The sequence below is a fragment of the Nyctibius grandis genome, chromosome 2 (assembly GCF_013368605.1).
Source record: "Nyctibius grandis isolate bNycGra1 chromosome 2, bNycGra1.pri, whole genome shotgun sequence".
Taxonomy (NCBI): domain Eukaryota; kingdom Metazoa; phylum Chordata; class Aves; order Nyctibiiformes; family Nyctibiidae; genus Nyctibius; species Nyctibius grandis.
In genome coordinates this window covers 101,920,067-101,943,462 of record NC_090659.1, presented here as the reverse complement: position 1 = coordinate 101,943,462, position 23,396 = coordinate 101,920,067, and the positions used below count along the sequence as shown (strand labels likewise).

General features: G+C 39.6%; 2 protein-coding genes across 8 annotated transcripts in view; one reads left to right on the top strand and one right to left on the bottom strand.

The window, feature by feature from the left end:
• The window catches only part of FRY (FRY microtubule binding protein), a 241,653-nt gene extending 223,245 nt beyond the window's left edge, over positions 1-18,408 (top strand). For 5 of the 7 annotated variants that reach the window (XM_068417918.1, XM_068417929.1, XM_068417889.1 and 2 more), the window contains 7 exons: positions 3,585-3,734; positions 4,550-4,648; positions 5,177-5,260; positions 11,284-11,301; positions 13,933-14,043; positions 16,170-16,363; positions 16,956-18,408. In XM_068417918.1, the coding sequence (XP_068274019.1) occupies positions 3,585-3,734; positions 4,550-4,648; positions 5,177-5,260; positions 11,284-11,301; positions 13,933-14,043; positions 16,170-16,363; positions 16,956-17,214 (915 nt within the window). In that variant the 3' untranslated portion in view covers positions 17,215-18,408. The remainder of the gene's footprint in view (positions 1-3,584; positions 3,735-4,549; positions 4,649-5,176; positions 5,261-11,283; positions 11,302-13,932; positions 14,044-16,169; positions 16,364-16,955) is intronic. The other 2 variants (XM_068417910.1, XM_068417900.1) reach the window with 1 other exon arrangement.
• Positions 18,409-20,206: 1,798 nt separating this feature from the next.
• Positions 20,207-21,873, bottom strand: ZAR1L (zygote arrest 1 like). The gene is made up of 4 exons (XM_068395402.1): positions 21,268-21,873; positions 20,921-21,013; positions 20,699-20,773; positions 20,207-20,350 (listed from the first exon to the last, which is right to left on the bottom strand). The coding sequence occupies exons 1-4, from the start codon at positions 21,871-21,873 to the stop codon at positions 20,207-20,209; spliced, it is 918 nt and encodes a 305-aa protein (XP_068251503.1).
• Between the last annotated feature and the right edge of the window lie 1,523 nt (positions 21,874-23,396).

Sequence of the window (23,396 nt, the reverse complement as noted above, 5' to 3'; positions counted from 1 at the left end):
CTATTCTTAACCTTTAGGCTAAGGTGGAACTTCACAACATTCCTAGGCAATGTAGTCCAATGCTTAGCTCTCCTTATCATTTGAAAACTTTTGCTGCATTTTATGCCTGTGGCTTCTTGCTCTATACACAGTGGTACTTCTCTTCTTTGCAGTTGCTGCTTATATTTGAAGACCACTACCATGGTCTACCCGAGCCTTCTCTTATTTAACCTCAATTCTTTCAGCCTTCCCCATAAGTCACATTTTCTAAACTTCTCACTTTGCTATGGGGGCTTTCTTCAGTTAGTCTGTTATTACTTGAAAAGCAAGAGCAGTATTTCAGCCTATGTTCTTACCAGCACTGACTAGAAGAGGATTACCTGTTTTATAGAAACTTTTATAGAAAGTTTAAAAACTTCTCTCTCCTAACTGCTGTACAGTATAATACGGTTAATTATTTTCCACTTGTAACCCAATCTAGTATGCAGATCTTGTTCTACAAAATTTTGCCTTCCTGGTTATTCTCCATGCTGAATGTGCTCTGTGGATTGTTTCAACCAAGGTGTACAACCTTGTCCTTCTTTCTTTTCCCTGTACCACTTCCCCAGTTTGTCAATATCAGTCTGAATTCTAATCCTGGCTTCCAAGGAGTTTGCAGCCCTTGCAGCTCAATCATCCATGCATTTAGTAAGCATGTTGCATATTCCATTACTCAGTATTTTCATTAATGACTTGGTTAGTGCCTGAGACAGTCCCCAGTGGAATCCTACTCAATTTATCTTTCTAATTGGACAGTGAGCTGCTGATAATTAACTTCTGAATATGGTTTTGCACACCTAGTTACATCTAGACTGGGTTTCTCTGCCTTGTTTCTAGGATAGTAACCGAATCAATATATAACATATCAATTGCTTCTCCTCCTAACAGAAAATTCTAGCCTTTCATGAAAATTAAATAGTTTGATATAATTTGTTCTGACCAAATCTGTACTGCCTATTATTCATCTCTTATATGTTCCCACATTTCCCGAACTTCGTGTTTAATTCTTTTGCTTGGTTTATTTTTGAGATAAGCACTTTCGTCAAGTTTTTTGCATCACCCCCTGTTCTGTGAGTTCTCAAAGGTATTTGTTATGGCTCCTAGACTCCTTTGGCCAATATTGTAACTATCACAGCGTGAATTTCCCTAATCTGCAAAGATGTAAAAATATCCAAGTCCTTACTAGCAAGATCTGTTCTCACCTGAGTTTTCACTGATGTCTTATTGTTACCTGTACACTAATGCCCTTTCTGGGATCAATAAGGCAAAAGAAGGCATTAAACACATCAGTCTTTTCCATAGCATCTGTTAGTAGCTATTTCTCTCCATTGTGATTCCTTGGCCTTCCTCTTAACTATTTAGTTTACTTCTTGACATTCTCTCTTTCTCTTACTAGTTTATTTGGCATCTCCCTCTCTGATTACTGTGTCTACATTGCCATGCTATTTTTGGTACCCAAGTTAGTAATTTAACACAGTTTCACTTTCTGTTCTTCTTTTTTGCATGAGTGTTTGCCTGAGTGAAATATTTGTGATTTATCCAGACATATGTCTTAATATATTTGCTATCTTTCAGTTTTATAGAATGTGCTTCTGCCCTCTTTTTTTTTTTCCCTAAAGGAATGGCCATCTCTCATTATCTCCTTTCCCCATGAAGTTATTTCTAATTGGCTCCTTCCTGCAGATTCTGAATGCATTGAAGTCAGTTGTATTATTTCTGTAATCTCTCTCCTTCACTGCCTCAGCTTCATAAACTCAATTACTCTTCCCCAGGAGGGCATTGTAGCACCTGAACAGGTTACCCAGAGAGCCTGAGGAAGCTCTGACCTTGGAGCTTTGAAGACTCAGCTAGACAAAACGATGGCTGACCTGATCTAGTGTTGGCAATAGTCCGACTTTGAGTTGAAGGTTGGATCAGATGTTCTTCAGAGGTCCCTTCCCTTGCAACCAACATCTCTTGGATTCTGTTCCATAATCTGTCTTTCTAAATTTCCTTCCACTTCTACATTCTCAACTAGCTCTTTTCTGTTGGTTAGGATCAAATTTACATCTCTTTCCTTTGCCAGAAGAGTTGTCAGCAACAGTTTCACTAAGACTTGGACTGAAGACATCATAGTAGTAAATCTCCAACTATCACCAAGCCCTATGATTCAGATTATTCTGTTGGTTTCTCATAAAAATAATAATTTCCCCAGTTTTGTGGTAATTAGTAAGAGCCCCTTGCCTCTACTACAGACTCAGTGCAGCAGAAAATCTGAACCATCTGCTGAGTGACACATACAGTGCTTTGTTTCTGTGTTGAGGTAAGATGGTAGAAATGTATAGTAAGACAAGTATCAGTCTATCCAATCTTAACTGTGTTCAGATGGCCAGTTCAGGTGCTTTAGAGAGAGAGATTCACAAGTAAGTAGTTATTAAATCAGTCTGTAGAGAAAGTTTCTCTTTAACCATTTTAGAAATTATTGATAGCGTATACCCTACCTACAATGTGAGGGCTTATGTAGCTTTTTTGAAAAAATCATTCAATCCAACAGCTTCCATTATCAATAAAGTCTGAATTCAGCTCACCTGATTTTAGGTACTTAACTTTAATGCTCCAGTGTAGGAGCAGTAACAGGCTATTTATCTGTCTGTTGTGCAGATTGGTATTTGGGAAGCACTTCTCTCCAGTGAGGCAATGCTTATGGTAATACAGGTCCTAACCTACATTCCTCAGAGAAATGCCTATGGTAACGTGGAATGAATCATATGAAAATGTTACATACTTTTATTTTTAAAAATATTTTCATGTTACTCCCACCTGCTGAGCAGTTGGCCTTAGTGAGATATATTTTGGCAGTGAAACCTGCTGTGTATTTATCAATATGATTATTTCAGTTCCTGCAAGACTAAAGTATTATTTTTATTTATTATTCACTTTATGTATTAGTCACTGAAAAGAAAGTATCAGCACTAGAATGTTTCTGGAAGACTAGACTGATTTAGGATTCAAACCACCAAAAAAATCTGAGAGGAATAATTCCCAGATGCAATGCAGTATTTCTGGAGTCCTCCCAAGCAGCAGAAAAGTTTTAGTAAGAAGGTTTTTCCCACGGGAAAACATAAAGGTTTTTTCTGATTTTTCCATGCTGCTGTTTGGCATTAGGATGTCCATTATATTATCTGATTAGCCACTTGACATGGAATACTAACAAAACAATGCCCGGAATGGGCAGAAAAAGTAATGTGCTGATCAACTCTGTTAACTCTGTACAGCCAAGAAAGAAAAAAACCTACTTGTGGCTAAAAGGCTTTATAAAGATTAAATCATCTTTACAAGAAAGAATGTATTTCAGTAGTAGATTATTATGAATTCTGTAATTAGTTTCACAGCTGCCCAGCTGTACACGGTCTCCAGCATAATAACTATTATTCAGTATCCTTGAGTGGATGTTCAGTTCTCCACAGGGAGATGGTCTCTTTTGGACATGTTATTGTGCGAAGGAAAAAAAAAGATGCCGTTTGTTTACAAAGGAAAGCAGCTTGTGCTTGAATAAAGAATGTGATAAACTGTATTTTGCTTTACAGAATATTCAGAAAAGATTCTGCTTCCTAACCTGTGATGCAGCTAGTTACTTGGGAGACAACCTGCGAGGAATAGGCTCGAAGTTTGTGAGGTCTTCTCAGATGTTAACATCATGTTCAGAATGTCCCACCCTTTTTGTAGATGCAGAAACAGTGAGTATATTTCTTTCAAAAGGCATGTGCTGCATTGCACTGTGTTATTTTATTGGCTGTTTCACTTTTGGGCAACTCCTGAACAGATATGTCAAAAAGTCACCCACCTCCTATCTCTAATTTTTACCTCTTGTTCTTAACCAAATTTCCATTAATTTTCCATTTTACTTTATTGGGTAAGTACTGGCAGATGGGCAATATGATATGTTGAGCCTGTGTGCCAAAAAAAAAAAATAAAACAGGTGCCTACCAGACCCAGCTGGCTCCACAAATGGAAAAGGAGCATAGTTCATCATGAAAGATGGTAATATGTTCAGTAGTTTCATTTGAGTCAGCTGTGATGTAAGCTGGATAATAAAAAGATATACTAGAGAATGAATGAGATGGCCCTTCCCATTGTTTTCATTCTGGCCCATGTTTATCCAACAGCATCAGGACAGTGTGGCCTCAAACAGAAGTACAGAGGTAGGAACTTGCCAAGTGTAATCTTTGGCCCACTGCTGTGACTGTGGAAGAGCTGTGCCTTATAGCATCAGAGAGCTGTGAAGATTAACTAGTTAAGCTTTGTGCAGTATTTTATTTTATGGAAGTCCTCTGCAAAGCTGTTAAACACAGAACACAATTTCAATTCCACATTATCACAGGTGCAACTTTTGCTATTGAATTTTCAGTACAATACTCTATTTATGGGTGCTTTGGCATAAAGATATCTGTAAATCTAAGTATTCTTTTGCAAGATCTTTATTTTCTACTCTGCTAATATTTTTATTCTTTTATAGTGACATTTACTAGCCCTTTTGATTTCATTTCTCCAGCTGCTCTCTTGTGGCCTTCTTGAAAAGCTGAAGTTCAGTGTTTTAGAACTGCAGGAGTACCTGGACACATACAACAACAGAAAAGAAGCAACACTCTCGGTATGCTGGATTCTGTTATGTTCTTGGTTTTGTATGTGTGTGTACTATACTATACTATGTCAGGAGACACTCAGATCTGTTTAAACTAATAACTCAGTAGAAAAACATGTTTCAGATACTGGATTCATTAAATGTTTCTTCCTGCACATATGAAACAGAACTAAAAAAAAGAGCTGTTGTATCCCTTAATTTTAGAAACATTGGCATCTTTAATATTCCTGGTCTCTTCTTTCTCCTATTCAGTAATTAATTAATTTTCTTGGTTTATGCAATTCAAATACTAATAGAAGTCAAGACTACACTTTTTAAATTACAGTCAAAGCAAATTGTCGTAGTCCGTGTGAATAAAAAGTGCAATTGCAAAATTTTATTTATGTGCTGTGCTGTGAAACTAAAGTCCTGCTTACCTGTCTTCAAATCAAACTATAGGCCTTATTCATAGAATCATAGAATCGTTTTGGTTGGAAAGGACCTTTAAGATCATCAAGTCCAACCTCATATCTTCTTTTAATTTCTCTCTGAAAACAGTGGCTTGCAAACTGCAAAGCAACATTCGCTGGGGGCTCACGAGATGGAGTTATTACCTGCCAGCCAGGGGACTCAGAAGAGAAGGTAATGAATGAGCAGTATTATTTCTCTTCTGTAAAGCGTGTGATATATCTTGTTCTTGGACCCACAAGAGCCTGCTGTACTTCCTCCTTGTCTCTCTGCTAGGCTTGGGCATAATCCAGTTTTCACATGTAAGGCTCAAAGGTATTGTTGCCTCAGTGCTGGCCACAGGAAATGGGAAGCATTCAGAGGCAATACTTCTGCCTTCGAGGAAGCAGAGCTAACCCTGCCTGGGTTGTCTGTGCTCTCCCTTTTACAAAGATGTTGCAGCAGCAGTTTCCCACAGCACAGTGTCTCTGAAAATCACTCCCAGTGTACTGTGCTTTCATATTACACCCATTTTATCTACAGCTGTTACAGACTCTGCCCAACAGCAAGGCTTGCCTGGTTGAAATCCACTTAGATTAGTAGTTATGAAATAATGACTGTAAAATGGCCAGTGAAATAATTTATGGTGTAGATAAGTATTTATAGCTAAGGCAAAATATCTCTTTATCACTTTTGAACAAAAGTTTTACATGCACATGCATATATATATATATACAGAAATACACATATATATTGTGTTGATTCCAGTTAAGAAATCAATCTTTTCAGAAATCAGCACCATCAGCAGGCATTCCTGTTATTTGATATACTAAGTATAGGAAACAGCTGGTATCTTAGTGGTGTAGAATGAGTTGAGAGATGTTATTTTGTGGGGTTTTTTCCTTTTGGAGGAAAGAGAATGGAGGGATGGGAAAAAGATGGGGCTGGAGAGAATTAGCCAAAATCAGGAAGTAGCAACAGCGTGTAGAAAAAGGTGACATCTCCTCTTTCCATGTATTTTAACTTATAAAATATAATTATGACATTTTCAGAACACACAGTTGCCAGTTGTAACCATTTTTTTCAAATACCTTGTTTTATTCTTATGTTGGTTTCAGTTTGTCTGTCTTCTCCCCCAGTTCACTTTATTTTTCTCCTGTTTTTATCTTAACATCTCTTTCTCACCTCTGTGTATTTGTCTTCCTGTCTTTGAACTGCCTTGATTTTTATTTTTTTTATGCCATTTCCCAAGAATCCCAAATCCTTGCCACCCCTGCATTTTGGCTTCCTTGACCTTATTAGCAAATCTAATTTGCTAATAAATCCTCTGACCGCAATCACAGGCAGTGGGAAAACTGCTCAGTCTTCCCCCACCTGGCATTGGCACCATCAAAAGTTACAGGCACCTTCCAATGCATTTAAATAAGATACTGTCTCTTCTGTAATTGTAATGGTGTACAAGGAAGTTACAAGCAAGCTATTCTCAAATCTAAAAAAGAGAGACCTGGAACACATGCTACTACCTCTCCTGCAAGTAAAGCAGGAGAGAGAGATAAAGTACATTTAGGGAGACGTAACTATTGGAACATGCATGGGCTTTCTCCTCCCGCTGATGCACAACACCCTGAACAGTGACTTCAGACTGTAGTGTTACGTATCTTGCTGTATACAGCTTAACTTATCCTCTTCATCCTTCTTTTGGAAACCCATAGAATGGGATGGAGGATCACACACCTTGCTGATGATTTACAGTGTTTCTTTTTTGAAAAAGTAGAGGAGAAAGAATGCTGAGGAGAAGGAATAAACTGTGAACTGAGTTCATATAGCTGGCCTAAATGCATCTAAAAGTTAATAAACTTCATGTTCCACTTCTGTGTGGTTTTTTAACTAGGTGTTCTCTGTTTCAGAATTAAATGTGTGTTTTGTGAAGCCGGGGTTAGTATTCTTACTGCTTATCAAACAGAGTGAAAAGAAGGGTTTCTCACTCCTGCAGGCATCCCTGGTTTCTCCCCAACATTGTTCCTTCGAGACAAAATGCATTATTCCTTGGAAGTTGACAGGATGGTAGGTCTTTGATCAACAGGCATATTTGTTTTCTTCCGCTTCTCATTCACCTGTCAATTGAAGCAGCTCTTCCCAAAGGAACATTCTGTGTATTCAACAAAAGTGTAATGGGAGAAAGAGTCCAGAGAAACTGAGGAAATGTGATTAGGGAGGGAAAAGGAAAAATTACTCCTAGACTGGCAAGTATTTGTTTTCTTATCTTTCCCTCCCCTTCCCTTCTCCCTCAACCTGAAAGGCTAAAGAATCTAGTAATTGTAGGGGAAAAAAAAATCTTATAGTGGTAGTCACAAGGGAACCTGCCTAAACTCTTAACCTCACTGAGGGTTAGACTAGGTCTTGAAATCCTGCTGCAAACTTCTGTCATAAAAAAATTGCTTAGCTAAGGACAAAACCAGGCTACTTCTGGAAAAGGTTCAGGAATAATTGTAAGGAAGAAAAAGCTCTACAGAAGGCAGAAATCTTAGATTCTCAGAACTCCTCACCTGGTAAAAAGTGGGAGGTGAAAATAGTCCCCTCTACAGACGAGACAGACATTAGACCAAATTCAGCATTAGCACAAGGGGTTGCATCACAAATGCCTGCTGATGCTGGTAACTAACTTGGCACCAGTTTCTCTAATCAGATCTTATTTCAAAATAATTGCACATGATTTGTTGACCATTCTTACTGTTACTGAAAATAGGCAAAGGCAAAAATTGCTTATTCTGACTTTAAAGAAACTTGAAAACAAGTTGTCAAGGTCAGCTGCTAGAGCTAGCAACTTTTCCAAAATTGAGTAAAAGCTTCATGTCCCAGAATGTCTTTCCCCTCCTTATTCTTGCAACAGATTACATGATTTGGATGTGTCTGTGATTTGTAAGCTTTGACGCTGCATTGAGCAACAGAGCCTCAAGGACACAGGAGTCAATTTACAGACAAAAGATAACTGCACATACTATCGTGCTGTCTGGCCAGGTGTAACAGTCTCAGATGAGTGCAGCTATCAGTACATTCTTCAACCTTACTAAACTGAGATTTTTTTAATCTAGTCAAAGACTTGGTTTTGTTGGTTTGGATTTTTTCCTGTAAAAGAGATACATGGAAGATCCTATTTTTCTTGTCAATTAGCACTGCTAATTCAAATAAGTATTTACCTCCTAATGAGACATTCAGTTTACTCTGTTAAGTCCAAAGTCAGTATACACCTTTCTTAAACCTTGCTCATCCCAAAACTCACCACAAGCTAATGGACGTGGGCTTTGCAAACTCAGATTGTTAATAGATGTTTAAAACATGCTGCACCCTATAAAAAATTGCCCCCAAAAATTCAGAATGTACCTGTTGCTATGAGTTTCCCTGTGGCTACAGGTTCAATTACTTAGGCCACCAGTAAGACTGGAGGTGTACCTCTTGGGACCATAGTCATCCGGAGGTGAGTTGAGTTACAGTAAAGCTCAAGGCACAGTGAGTCTCATTATTAAGTTAGAAATTCTTAATAATCAATAATCAATTATCTGACTGATGTTTGACAGATCCATTGATTGACAGTGAGGTAAAATTGGCCCAGGTAGGCAGCTTTTCTAAAGGAGGAACACAGCTGTGATTCAGATTTCTCCAAACAGAATAGTTTCTACTATCCTTCAAGTCCAGTGGATATTTAAGAATGCACAACATATGCTGTATCTCTCTGTTTCATCTCATATATATATATACACACAAAAAAAATTGTATATATATACCCACTTTCCTAGATTGTGGGAAATGCTTTTGTCTGCTGGAATGTCAAGTCAAATAGAATACCTTAATAAAATGCATTTGCAATTAAAAACCCTTGCACATAGCAGTTATTTTGTTATGGTGGGACTCTCCTGTGCCAATAAATGACTGAAGACCGAGTTGCCATCAAAGTGTTAATGTCTTAAGAAATAATTCTGTGATTCTCATCTCTTTTCGGTATGTAAAAAAGATTCCTTGAAAAAAGCAAGAAGGTCCATGATCTAAGGATTAGTACTTTGCTATCTTCCTGGTCTGCTACTAATACAGAACAGTAATTCTCTGTCTCAACGAAAACTAAATAAAAGGGTTGCTGTTGAGGGGGTGTCCTTCTTAGATGTAGCATTTACTAGTTGCATAAAGAACTCTGCAAGTGATCCAAAGACTAAACATTCAGTATTTTCAGCTGCCAAAACCATTAATTGTGTAGTGTTTATCAACTAATCTAAAACAGGACTTCCCTTACTGTAGAAATTAAACTAGAAATTGAGGTGAGGAGTGGAGGCGAAGATCATTCCACCTGAGCCCTTGCTGCTGGGGACTAGAAGAAACATCACTTAGTCCAATAATTAGTGTCTTTTCAACTTCCAAGGAATATTTCATTTTATGCTGAAAGAGAGAGGAAGATAAGTTGCAGTCATGAAATTGTAGAACAATGTGGAGTTGAGCATCAATAGTTTAAGGAGATTTTGTATCCAGTATATTTTCTTTCAGTGAAGAAGGGTTTTTCATGTAATGTGAAACCCCTTCCCCACACCCTTTTTTGGCTTGCCCTGGTTTTGGAAGCAGTACAGAGAAGACAGTATTTTCTGGAAAAAAAGACCATGGAATTAACTTATTTGCTGCTCCCCCCCCTCCCCCGCCTTCTTTAAAGTAAATCCCATGGCAAATTAGAAATTATATGTGGATTCCAATATTTTTGAAAGTTCAAATGAAACTTGGTGGCATGCTAAACTTCAGAGGAGCTTAAGTCAGAGACAAGATTTGAAAAACACAAGCCAGCACACCTGTGAATTTACTAGAGCACAGTGATCTGTTGGCTCTTGTCCTCTTCTTATCTTGAATATAGCTTTACGAAGCTTAATTTACGTGAGCTGCATGGAAGCCAAGATATAAAGGGGTTTTTTAAAGAGTACTAAACAGAAGAAAGAAACTATTCAAGCATTGTTAAAGGCATAAAATTAACCATCACAAGAGCTTAAAGCTTAGTTTGTCATGGCTTTATAGAAGAGCAGTGCAGGATTTGGGACAATACTTTTCATATATTTTTTAATAGTAAGGCCCATGGAAAGAAGTCAGACTGAAATACTTTGTTCAGCTATACCAAGTTAGCATTATTTCACATTTCTGTGTTTGCTGCCTTTCTATTGATGGTAAGGTAAATCATTTTAATAAAAATTGCAAATGTTTATTAACACTGTGTGCATATGCACTGACATTAGGCTGTAACGGCGCAGATGCCATTGTGTTTGTCAGTTACAGCATTTACATGATGACTCTGTTCATCTAAAATGTCTTGAGGATGTAATATATCTATAATAAGGAAAGCTGCATTAGAATTGCACAGAGTGCAAATGTTAGTTCTTGGCAAAGAAAAGAGGAACAATCTTTTAAGGAGAGGAGTCCCCTAATCTTTGAAATGCTAATGCAGGTCAATTAGAATTTTTATTACTATTGCAACAGGATTTACACTGACATTCTAATAGCTCCAGAATTATGAATCAGTGGATCATTACTGGTGAGAGAAAGGAATACAAAGCTGTCTGAACTTGTGGCATTGCCATGTAGTGAAACCAAACTGTCATTTTCCATGGATTTTTTTTTCTTATGATAGTCATAACTTAAAAGTTATATACAAAATGTTTCCATTGTAATGTGCCAAGTAATAAACCCAGCAGTCACAAAGCTTATCCTGGAAATTTCATTAGATCTATTACATCCAAAAATAGAAGGATTTATAAATAACAAAATATTTATAAATAGCAAAGTTCAGTTCTGTTCATCACTTGAAAACCCTGCCTAATTTTTTGAGTACTTTGCAATATGAGCTCTTTTTAATAACAAAGAAAGCAAATTTAAATAAAAGTATTATTTCAAGAGCATTCTAACAAAATTTCACTGTAAGTTCCTGAGCTACTGAGTGGGATAAATCAAAAGTAATAAATCTGAAGATGTATCTGAGGATATTTAGACTGGATTTACCACTAGAATTAAAGCTTGATTACATTAAGAATGCTGTGCATGTTGTATGTGATATTTCCAACCAGTTATCAGGTTGAGGCAAGCATTGCTAATACTGCTGACAAGTTATGCTATTAAAGATGGGCTGTGCTTCCTATTGCATGCATTACACTGACACTATACTTTCTTTCCTTTTCTCCTGTGCCATGCTTGCTGTGTAGCAAATGGAATCTCTTGCAGTAAGTTGAAGTTCTTTCATATTCTTTGTCCATCTGTAGATGGACTAATACACCCCAATTTTACTGTTTTACTTCTAAGCATGTTCTCCTTTTTCGTTATAATTTTCCTGTAGAATACGTGGTTCTACATGCCGTGACTAAAATAATTTATTCAGGTGTGTTTTGTGAAATCTAAAAACACTGTGCCAAGATTCTGACACCTTCATATGCTGTTTTAAATGGTCATTTACATATTTTTTAAAAAATCAAGCCTTTGAATGGATATAATACGGTGGAGTGGAAAATAATTTTTTTTGTTATTTTAAAATTCATAATTTTCAATTTGTCCTAATGAAAAAAGACAATTTATAGTTGACAGTTACATTACAAATTGGTTTTGTTTATATGTTGATGAATAGTTTCACCACTATGGGTTTCTAATATTTATTCAGGAAGAACAAAAATTGAGTTGCTTGATATGGTAACTAAATACTGAGTCAAACTTGAGTCTTCAATTTGACCTTAGTTTGTCTTCATTCAGGTTAGCAGCCAGAAGGGTGAAACTGAATATTGTTCTCCAAGGACTAAAAAAAAATCATGTGTTACATGCCAAGCTATCGTGAGATTTTAATTTTTTTTCATTATGTTATGCCGTGTCCTGGTTTTCAATTAATTTTTAACTCCCTGACAACTTCAAGTATTTGTGTGTTTAACTGCTACGTTGTAGTGTTGCCAGTTCTCCAAAATTTTAATAGAGTGAATTTGATCCCTCCTGGAGAACCTTGGGCTGTGTCCCTGCTGGTGACCTCAGCAGGACCAGGCAGCAAGTGTGCATCCCAGGGCTGGCGTTAGGGGTGAACAGTCAGCACCTTGCCTGGCTGGGGTTCCAGCCAGCCCCGAGCATGCCCAGGCATGGTTCAAGAGAAGACCGAAGCCAGAGCCATTTCCAGGAGGCTGTGTCTAAATGGTTTATTTTGGGAAGAAAACAGTTAGCCACACAGATGCAAGCTTGGCAGTGCTCTGTGGCCTCAGTTACAGAGAGTTACAGAGAGTGGCCTCTGGGCAGGTTCATTTAACAGGCAGCATCCCTCATGCCCTACCTCTTCATTCTCTTGTCCCTGCCTGCATGTCAGTTCTGTCCTAGCAGATCACACATTGTTCCTTCCCTTTTTTCCCCATCGTGGATCTCCAGGGCCTTCTTTCAGCTCCTGTGGGTCTCTGCTGTAGTATCATCTCTGGTGGGATCCCTCCCTTCATAGATGGCTAGTTGGTGTCCACCCCTCCCTGATGAACAAAGCTGGAATTTGCCAAAGAACCTCTCTTTTGACCTCAGCTCCTCAGCCTTGTCTTGCTGGTACAGAAATTTTGGGAACTGGAACGCTAAGGATATGGTTCTAATTTTGGCTTATTAATAAAAACCCTGGCACTTAAATATTGAACCCTATGTAAATAAACTCTTCTGTCAAATCAACGTTTATAATGTTTTTAAAGAACTTGTTACTAGCATTTGTGCTGGCATTTGCACAGATCCCAATTCAGCAAATAGCCAAAGTACGTGCCAGTAGCTAAGCATGTATGAAGTGCTTTAAGGAAGCAAAGACATTAATAGCAGCTTCTTCTTCTTTTATGCCATGTTTGGCATGAAACACTGCTCTAGTTCCTCCAAGCAAATGGAAAGATCCCTGAGCCCAACCTTGGTCACTGTGTCTGTAAGAGAAGACAAATCAAATATGGTTTGAAGTCTGTAAGGCTTTCCTGCCAAAGGTCAGGAGGCCTCCTGACTGGTACTTACAGAATTTTCACTTCTGTAATTTGCCAAAGATTAAATATTCCTCCCATCACCACCATGATCCAGCTGTGGAACTACAAGATTCCCCCTCCTGATAGGCACACGGATACCAGGACCATAAGCATATTAACTTGACTTCTCTGGCAGACGTGCCCATCGCATGTAACTTCAATGTGTCTGACCCCTTTTGTGTGGTGCTGCGCATAACACTGGAAGAAACAAGTTAATATTCATAGAACAGTATCTGCTTAATCTGGGAGAATAAATTGTAGAAGCCATATGTCCTCTTACACATTAAACTCTGTCCATCTATTGTATGATTTCTTTAAGATGGTGGAAACTCCATGAACTGAGGTTTAAGTTGCAGAGCTGGCATGTCCTCCTTCCCCCTCCTGACTGGATCTATTGCCTCTCTTCCCTCTCCCCTCAAGAGAAGCAGGCAGGAGCCTTGACCCTCTTGGACAACTACTTCATTGCTTCCCTCTTGGGGAAGAGGTCTTAGATCATTTCTGAAGTTTTAAGGAGTTTTATGTACTGTGCAGCAAAGTAATTTCCCTGATATTCTGCCTCTGCTTTCCAGCTGCAAATAGGAGACAGTGAAGCTAACCTATATAAACTGCTTTGAGATTGATGCTCACGTGTGCTACATGAGAGCTAGCCATCATAATTTTGAGTTTCAATGTTGTATATGACTTACCTGCAGAAGAAAGAACATTACTTGTTTTCTGAAACACTATATGATCATACTTGAGCAAAATAATGTTTTTTGAGAACTGAACTGTCTCAACGTGTTTTATTATTGAAAATTATCCCAACTCATGGATCTTTATTAAGTATTTCTTCTCCTACAAATCTTTCTTTAGCAATTGGAACTGTGTCAGAGATTATATAAACTGCACTTCCAGCTGCTGTTGCTTTTTCAGTCCTACTGTAAACTTATCGGACAAGTGCATGAAGTCAGTTCCATGCCAGAGGTATGTAACAAACTACAAAGTCTTACACTGAAAATGCTACTTTACTTTCATGTTCTTAGTTTTCTTTCTATGGACTTACACCAAAGATTACACTGTTTCACCCTGCATATCAGCCTGCAGACAAAACCCTTCAATACACCAGCATCCGCATTAAAATATAGTTGAGATGCTGTATTTTTTGTAATTGACTGTACTTTCAGAGACTGGGTTCTTTTATACATTCAGTCTTCAAAAGTCATTTTGGTCAGTGGTAACAAACTAGAACGATATATGAAATCTTAACTACACTCACACACTTTACATGTAGGGAGGGCTCACACTGTGTGAACATCTGCAAGTGATTTATTTTTACTTTTATTGTAATTGAGGCCTTAATTTTTAGGGAAAATGAGCCGCCTTTACACATGCAGAAAATGTCTTTTTCCTAGATCATGACTGATTTTATCTGAGCTTTGTGGAGACACTTAGACCAGGTGCACTTGTTATCATGACAATAACAAAATAATTTGGTAAATTAATCTTAATATGGATGCAAAATTAAGGTTTTTGCTGGAATAATGTATTGTAATTTCCAGCCATATAACTGTCTCCATTGCCTGTGCATTATACTAGAAATGTCAGCAGCAGTTTTTGACAAAGAGCTGTTCAATGGTTTTGCATCCTATCATACCTGAGGAAGCAAAAGTGTGTAGCGTAGAACTACTTTCTATTTTGACTGCAAGTGTACTGCCTGATCTTGTTCTCTGGATAAACAAATCGAGATCAGTTTAATGTTTCCAAAGAGTATTAAATCTATTTTTAAAATATAATTAACTAAATACCTTAATGTCATCAGTCTTTTTAATTCTGGGACTTTTACAAGCTTTCTTCTTTAAGTATTTTTGACACAGCACACTATCACTTTTGACCCAAATAACCTTTTGTTTTTACATAAATCTATGTATCTTACTTTAAAAAATACTTCACAAGAACAATACTGTTAGTCAAGTTTATTTTCAGCAATTGCATAAAATATGTAATACTTTGAAATATCTTTGAGGTGATCACTTTAAGTTGAATGATCATCATTTAAGGAAATATTTAATATTCCATATATATTTCTCTCCTGGTAAGGTGCATATATTTTAAACTATTGAGGGGAAGCAGTTATTGTACTTTGCTCGTAGCTGTAAAACAAAATTTGAAGCTATAAAATGTATTTTATGACAGATTCTAGTAGTTTAGCGATTCACTATACATGGAAGTGCTTTATCAGATGTGCTGTAATAGTACAAAGAGTTTGAATACTTCTTGTATCTTAAGGAACTGTTCTGAAGGCTGGCACATAATGTGACTGGGCTGTTCACTTTTAAGAGAAGACAGGACAGTAGGCATCTAGTCTTAGAGTGGTCTAAATTTTAGAAATATTTTGTTTTCCTTATAAGATAATTGATTTCTGTAACTGTATTCCAAGTTAGGGTTTTGTTAGTTTGTTATAAATAATGCAGCCTATGAAAGTGGGGAACAATAATATGAGGAATAGCTGTTTCTCCATGAAATTCGCATATTTTGCTGGAGCCATGAGCTATTATTTAAAGGAAGTTCCATTGTTAGTTCATGTGACAGTGGTTATTTTTAGCATGTATGAGCATAAGAACACAGATCTTTAGAAATTAACTGTTCACTTATGAATTAATTATGAGTCTTGTGCCATATTAACTTTTCAGCCTGACAAAGGGTTATACAATTCTTGTCCATCTGTTAATTATGTCAGATCCTGCACGTGTTTTGTAAATAAATAACAATGTCATTACTCAGAGAAGTATATGTTTTCTTAAACTTTTCCACTATAATACGAAACAAGTAGCAGCGGTGAAAAATAAGATTGTTTAGATGTGCTCTTGCATTTTAGCAAGCCAAAAATACAGCACAGGGTTAAAGGAAGCACAAAGCTTAAAAATCTGTAGTTTGTGTTTTCCCTATATTGTACAGAACACAGAGATCACGAAATGTCCTTGTGATAAAATGGGGTCTTTTCCATAACATGTACATCTGATGTAGTAGTAAGAACAGACTTGAAATACCTACTCCCTTTGATGCCTATGGAGAATGAAAATACCCATCTCTCTTCTCTCTCCTTGGAACAGCTGTTAAATATGTCAAGAGAACTGAGTGAGTTGAAGAAAAATCTTAAGGACGCTACTGCTGCAATCGCAGCTGAGCCTCTGACAATGGAATCTGAGCCCACGTTCAATTCTACAGAAGCAGCTATTCAGTCCATGCTGGAGTGTTTGAAAAACAATGAACTTGTTAAAGCCGTCCGACAAATAAGAGAATGCAGGCAAGTTTTGCTCCATGGCTCATATTAGATTTCCATGTTATTAGAAAACTATGTGTTTATTATCTTCCTAACTATACTAAATGTAATGTGCTGAGTCAGCATAATTAATTTGATATGTTTCAACAAGGTATGTGGGGGCATTGGCATTATTAACTTTTGCAGGGGTGTGCCACAAGTAACAATATCAAATCAGTAATACAAACATGTATGCTTGCAACAATTAAGATGTTTAATTACATTGCGTAGATCGAAAGTACTTCTGTGAGGCTCTTAAGAATCTTTTTATAGAGCTAATTCCTTACAGGTGTATCTCACTGGCATTAGCTAACATTCAGCCCAGTTTCACTTTCACGTATTTGAATGAGTTTTCTTAAGCTTTTTTTGTTTAGATAATAGGAATTCCGCTTTTATGTGATTTCAGTGCCTGATACCAGAGTCTTTGTACCAAATGAGTAGTGTAAAACAGTGAGCTGCTTTTGGCTTATAATCATATGCGAGTCAGTTCTCCTTTTAGAGACCTCTATCAACTAGTTTCCATCTGTGCTCACAAACCCATAATGATAATGTACATTCTTTTCCTGTTTGATTGCAGGATGTTGTGGCCCAATGATATCTTTGGAAGTAGCTCTGACGATGAAGTCCAGACACTACTGAACATTTACTTCCGGCACCAAACCTTGGGTCAGACGGGCACCTATGCACTGGTGGGCTCCAACCAGAGCCTGACTGAAATCTGTACCAAATTAATGGAACTGAACATAGAGATCCGCGACATGATTCGCAGAGCTCAGAGTTACCGGGTCATCAATACTTTTCTTCCAGACTCCAGCGTTTCTGGCACAAGTCTCTGACAGGACTCTTGTGTCCTCTTTCAAGCTGGGAGTGCTGCCCTGTTGGAGTGAGGTGGCTCAATGTCTTCTCAGCATTACAAAGGTTTGGTCAAACTGTACCCGCTCTTGTTACATGTAGGATTTCTTCTAAAAAGATCTGGGCTGAACTTCAAATGTGTAGCAATACTGTAAGGACAAAGGTAGCATAGAGCATCTGGGACAACATCCTTTGTTCTCTGTTGCCCAAAAATCAGTTAGCATTTCACTGAGCAACTGCAACTCACTACTGAAGAAGTGACTTCCATTGCATACCAAAGCCTACTACACTGAACAATACTTCCTTTATAGCAAATTAATTTTAGGTTGGCAAAAGTGCAATGTTTCCTTCACGAAATAATATTTTTTGTTTTAAAAAAAACCTTGTACATTTTTTCCTTTTTTTTGCTTATTTGCTTGAGTGAAAGATGGGCAGAATGAAGCTGGCCACAGAATCTCGCAAACTCGTTGGTCAAAAGCTGAGAGCCTGTGTATATGAAACAAATTGTAAATGGACTACAGTTTAATGTACACTGTAATTTGAATATGATTACTGTATCTTAAAACAACGAGCTGCTATGAAGTACATTTCCTAATGTTACTAGGCTACTGTCTCTGAAGGTACTGGATCATATTGCAGAGGTCTGTTCTTAGGCCCCCAAGCATCATGAATGGTCTTGGTAGATTTTCTTTTTTGTTTGTTTTTTTAAAGGACCTTGGCTGCTTTTTACTAGAGGGTTGCTTTTATGAATATATTTATACTGTTAAAGGATGGTTGATCTAATTTAACTTGCCATTTTGTAGGAGAAAGTCCCATCACAGAGTCAAATCTTTTGAACTGTTATGCATGCATATTTTTATTTAATAAAAATTTTGAGTATAAAAAGTAAAAATATTAACGTGAAATGGAAGTTCTCACGTTATGTTTCTTTAAAGAGATGTCTTATTTTATTTGTAATGTATATATATAAAAGTCACACCTGTATGGTTTTTTTCTTACATTTAATTGCTGTCCAGTGTTAAATGTATGCATGTAAATCTGTTGCACATCTGAGACACTGTTCTTCTGACAACTATGTAACTTACTCACTCTGTAAATACACTTACGTTTTTGTGAAGTACCTTGGGTTGATATTTGGATCAGTACATCCATTTAACTAAAATATAAAAGTCATATATAATCACAACAGAGTACGTGCTTGTTGCGAGGATTGTGTTCTTGTCTGAATCTACACTGTTGCAGATGGTATCCATGATCAGCAGCCCCCAAAAGACACCTTTTTCATCGTTTATGGTGAAACCGTTCATTACACTGAAAGAAACCAGTGAGAAATGTAAGGATTTTTTGTCAGTCTGTAGTTACAACTCAACCGGGAAGAGTACATCAACTAAAGCAGTTTCATAATTGAAAAAAATCCAAAATGGAGCTGAAGGTTTGTTTCTGTTAAAAACATCAGTAATGGTCCTATTTGTTCCAGTGTTGGGTTTTGGTGGGGTTTTTTCTCATGCTACAGGTAAAAAAAAAGCTGTCCAGCCTGTCATATTGGCCTCGGCTCTGAGAATCCAGTAAAGCCCTCTCCCCTTCAACCCTTCACTGCCAGGGCCCACTGCAGGCTCCATGCCCAGCTCACTGCCAACCAAACGCCAAGGCGCTTTCCGAGGAGCTGCCCCCCAGGCAGGCAGTCCTCTGTGTGTGTCACTGCAAAGGGTTCTCCCCATCCAGGGGTAGGAATTTCCTCTTGTCCCTGCTGAATATCACAAGGCTCCTGGTGGCCCATCCCTCCAGTCAGCTGAGGTACCCCCAAATGGCAGTACTGCCCTCAGCTGTATTGGCCAGTCCCCCCAGTCTGGTGTCACCTGCAAACTTGACAAGTACACTGTGTTGCCTCTTCCAGGTCACTGGTAAAGATGTTGAACAGGACAGGTCCCAGGACAGACCACCTGCTGTACGCCACTTGTAATAGAGTACAATCCATCAACTGCTACCTTGAGCCACTTGATTGAATTGGTCCTCCGCTGAATATGAAGACCTCCAGAGGTTCCATCTACCCTAAAGCGTTCTGTGATTCTTCACAGACACAGCAAAACCCATGATGGAACCATCTAGCTTTCTTAGCATAATTTCTAAACTTCAGGTAGAGATCAGTATATTCCCAACAAAGCCTCACTGAAGTCCTAGGACAACATGAACTGTAGTAATGCCCTGCTGTGCTTCTACAACACCAGTACTTTAATTAGGATTCCCCTGACTGCATGTTGTCTCCCTGAAAGCACATTCAGTTACTCCCTTCAGTTATATTTAAGCCACTCACTCTGGAGATACCTTATATGACTGGAAATCTTCTGAGTACAAGCCGGTATCTAAATCAGTGGCACAGGGACTCATTCTACTTTTTTGGGGACACATTAAGACTGGACAATTTGTTACACTCCATCACAGATAGTCCAGCTCTAAAGATTTTTTATTTCCTCACTTGGAAAACTGGGAAGCTTACACTTTTCCCTCCTATCTTACAGATACAGTCTTTGATTATCAAACTGCTGTGATTTTTTTTTTTAAAACACATTTCACAGAGGCAGTGGGAAGAGATGCTTGCAGATACATTCACCCCAGACTTCATGCTCCAGCACATTTGCAGCTTCTACACTCATTCAGTTTGAGTGACCGAAGGAAAAACTTGCTATCACAGTTTTAATCTTAGCATTCCCTAAAGGCAGGCTAAAACCAAAGCCTCCAGTTCTGTTTCCTTCTAGGTAGACTTCCCTCTTTCATGCCAGCAACGGATGAAACTAAGGGGTAACAAACTACTGCAAACTTTTATTGAACTTTATTCACAGCATATATACAGTGAAGTTATGTACTTTATAAATAATACAAAAGTCCTTATCCATTATCCAATGCCAGGTCAAAAGCCTAAAGTCAAAACATTGCAAGACTGACAGAGTGCAAAGTGCAAAGCAGAAGCAGGCAGATGGGTCAGACAATGTATTTGAAGCTGTAAGTGTTATCACAGGACAGCCTCTTGCCTTTGCAGCGGCCACAGAGTTCTTGGCGATGAGGTCTCTTGAGATCAATGTGTCTTTTCTTCTGAGGGCAGGAACAACGAGTCTTTGAACAGGTCTTAAGAAACAAGGCATTTTATTAGTAGTAGATCAAAGGTACTCACTTCATGTTAGACTGACATTTAGTTTTCCTTAATCATAGAGACACATTTGGACCAATACACTTAAAGCTCAACCCTACACATAGCTACGCAGAATGCTGTACTAACAGGAAACTGTTGGTGCAAGCCACCTACAGAGAAGGGAGCCCCATCCCATTACACCTTTCCCAAATAACATTTCCTAGTACTTTGATTAAAGCAAGTTCTCCTCCAGATAAAGTTAATATTGAATTCAGCAACAGTAAAGTGTAAGAATATATGACAAACTCGGCAGCCGTACCAGGATACAGAAATCTGTAACTTACCTGGCACTGGATTGCTTCCACTCGATAGGGATTGAAGCCCTTTTGGCATTTGCGACAGAGCTGCTTGAAGTACACCTGAAAAAAAGCAAGTTCTCAGTTACTATAGAGACTTACTCAGGCTGTTCAGTGCAGGTACCTAAATTTGTGCCAAAACATCTGACTTGTACAAATGGCATGAAATCTATGACAACTCTCAGGAGCAAGAAATGACTTGTTAACTACCTTGTTGCTTCCAGAAATGCACCACACATAAGCGCTCTCCCATCTGGTCTTACAGTCTTTACAGTGGAAATAGCCATACTTCTGCTCCAAAAACTGCAGAGAGAAAGGTCACTGAGCACCCTCCAGTACCACAAGCACACCCAGCCCAGCTCCCTCATTACACCACCTATTTGCACAGGCAGGAGGCTCCAAAGCTGCAAGGGAGCCAGAGCTGCCTGGGGACTACCAACCCGGGGTGCAGGCCTGAGCGGAAAGCCAAGCTGCGGACCCCTACACCCCTCTTGCCCAGAGCGAGCTGCACCAGGTCCCAGCCTCTCCTCATGCCCCAGTGTCCCAGCACCGCACACCTGGAAGGCTGCTCGCCGTCTGGGGGCTGCGGCCTCCTCCCGTGGTGTCTCTGCTGTCCCCTCACTTCGCAGAGCAGCCTCTGCCTGGCCCTCCCGCTGCTCTCTGCTACCGTCCTCCACCTTCTGCTCCTCGGGGGTCGTTTCAGACGCCACTTCCTTCTCCTGGGGTCCAGCGGCCTCAGGCAGCGTGTAGAGGAGGCGGTCCGGCACGGGCGAGTAAAGGGCAAGGTGCCCGCGGGTGCGGAGGGCAGCGGGGCTCAGGGGGCGGCCCACAGGCAGCGTGCGCGGCCCCAGCGAGCACTGCACAGCGGCCTCAGCCCGCAGGCTCACCTGCACGCCCACCTCCTTGGTACTGGCCCAGCGTAGCCACGGTGTCAGCCCGGGGCTCACCTGTGATAGCAGGGCCTGCAGCTGTGCCCGGCGGCAGCTGTCCAGGTAGCCGGAGGGCATGGGGGTGAGGGGACCCCCGAGGAAGGGGCTGATGCTGCTGCTCTTGTTCTGCTTCCAGCTGGGCTGCTTCACCGCTGGGTCCCCACTGCGGCTCGGCGTGAGGCTGCCCCTGAAGCTCTGGTATGTGCTAAAGGGGGGATAGATAAAGCCCTCCATGATCATAGCCACAGAAAAGTCAGTCCTGGCTGTCTCCTTGCCCTGCCTTTATCTTGTCTGGAGAGCTGCTGCTAACTGATGCTAATTGATGGGGAAATTGGCCGCAGCCCGGTGGGGCTGGTGGGGGTGGGGCTGGAAGGAGGATTGATTGCAAAGGCAGGGGAGCTGCCAGCCTGCCCTCAGCTCTGCCCCCAGAGCTTCTTCCTGGTGGCTGCACTGAAACAGGTGTGGATGTGCTTCCAAGCAGGCAACGCAGGAAGCCTGGACAAGCAGACCACGAAGCCCTTGTTCTGGCCATCTCGTACAGGATTTCCCTCCCTTACATCATTAAGATCTTTGCAGAAGGCCAGGACCTGCACAGAGCTAGCCTGCAGCTGTGCCATGGGCACGCAGGCTCCTGGAGGCCTTCATCAATGATGGCAGGTGGGAAAGGCAGCCACAGGGCCAGAAGCTGCAATCACAAATCCTGAGCTGAATAAAGTCTCCGTTGTTTATGAAGCTGTAAATCGGTGAAGATCTTGACAGAGCTGTGTAAGCCCTGAGGAGTAATCGGCACTCAAAAAGTAGTACATCTCTGCAAGGCGCTATAACAATGAACAGAGGTAATTCAGCCACAGGACAACTGTGGCATTCACCATCAGGGGAAGCCTGCTTGCTCACAACTCCTATTTGCTGTCTTAAAAGAAGGAAAAGGGGATTTGGGAAGCTAACAAAGCCCAGATAGTGTGGGTACCCCACAGACAACTGAGCAAAGAATGCAGGCAATTACGTCTCTGAAAAGTCTTTCTTTGGTATTAAAAGGTCTGAGCATCCCTATTGCCCTATTACTTGGGGATTGCATACATTCAGCTTTTCTATCAACTGTATTGGTTTAGGAAAAGATGGAATGTACTTCAGTTTGTACAACACTGGAGGGAAAACAATTATAGTGGGAAAAGTGGCTTAATACCTGTATAATGAAATAAATTTTAGCAATACAAGCACTTACATATTAGACTAATAGTCCTTCTTCCATAATTACATCACCTTAGTTCAATTCTAAGGTAATATAGTTAAAATCATATAATAAAATGATCCAAACTGTGTATGTGGCTCTTTAGAGACTGTAGAATCCCCAAATCCCTGGACCTGCTGTGCTGTGAAATAATTTTTGCGTGACTCCTTACCACCTTTATAAAAGCACTGCGTTATAAAATTCAGGGGGCCAACAAGACAGGGGCTAGAGAAGAGCTGGTAGGGATGATGTCTTTAAATGTTCACAGCGTATTTGAGAAAGATCCTTTCAAGTGCCTGGAATAAATTGGTGAGAAACAACATTTTTATGGAACAAAAAGTGGTTGAGATTCAGGAAACACATGCTGATCATAGTTAAAAGCAAGATGGCTCAAGGCTCCACATTATGCTTCTGTTTTCAAAGCACCGTCTGTATCAGCTCAAACCAAAAACAGGGTATCCAGATGACCAAGTTAAAACTTATGACTGCAGTGTGGTTCCAAAAGAGTAAGTTGTTAGGGTGCATTAAG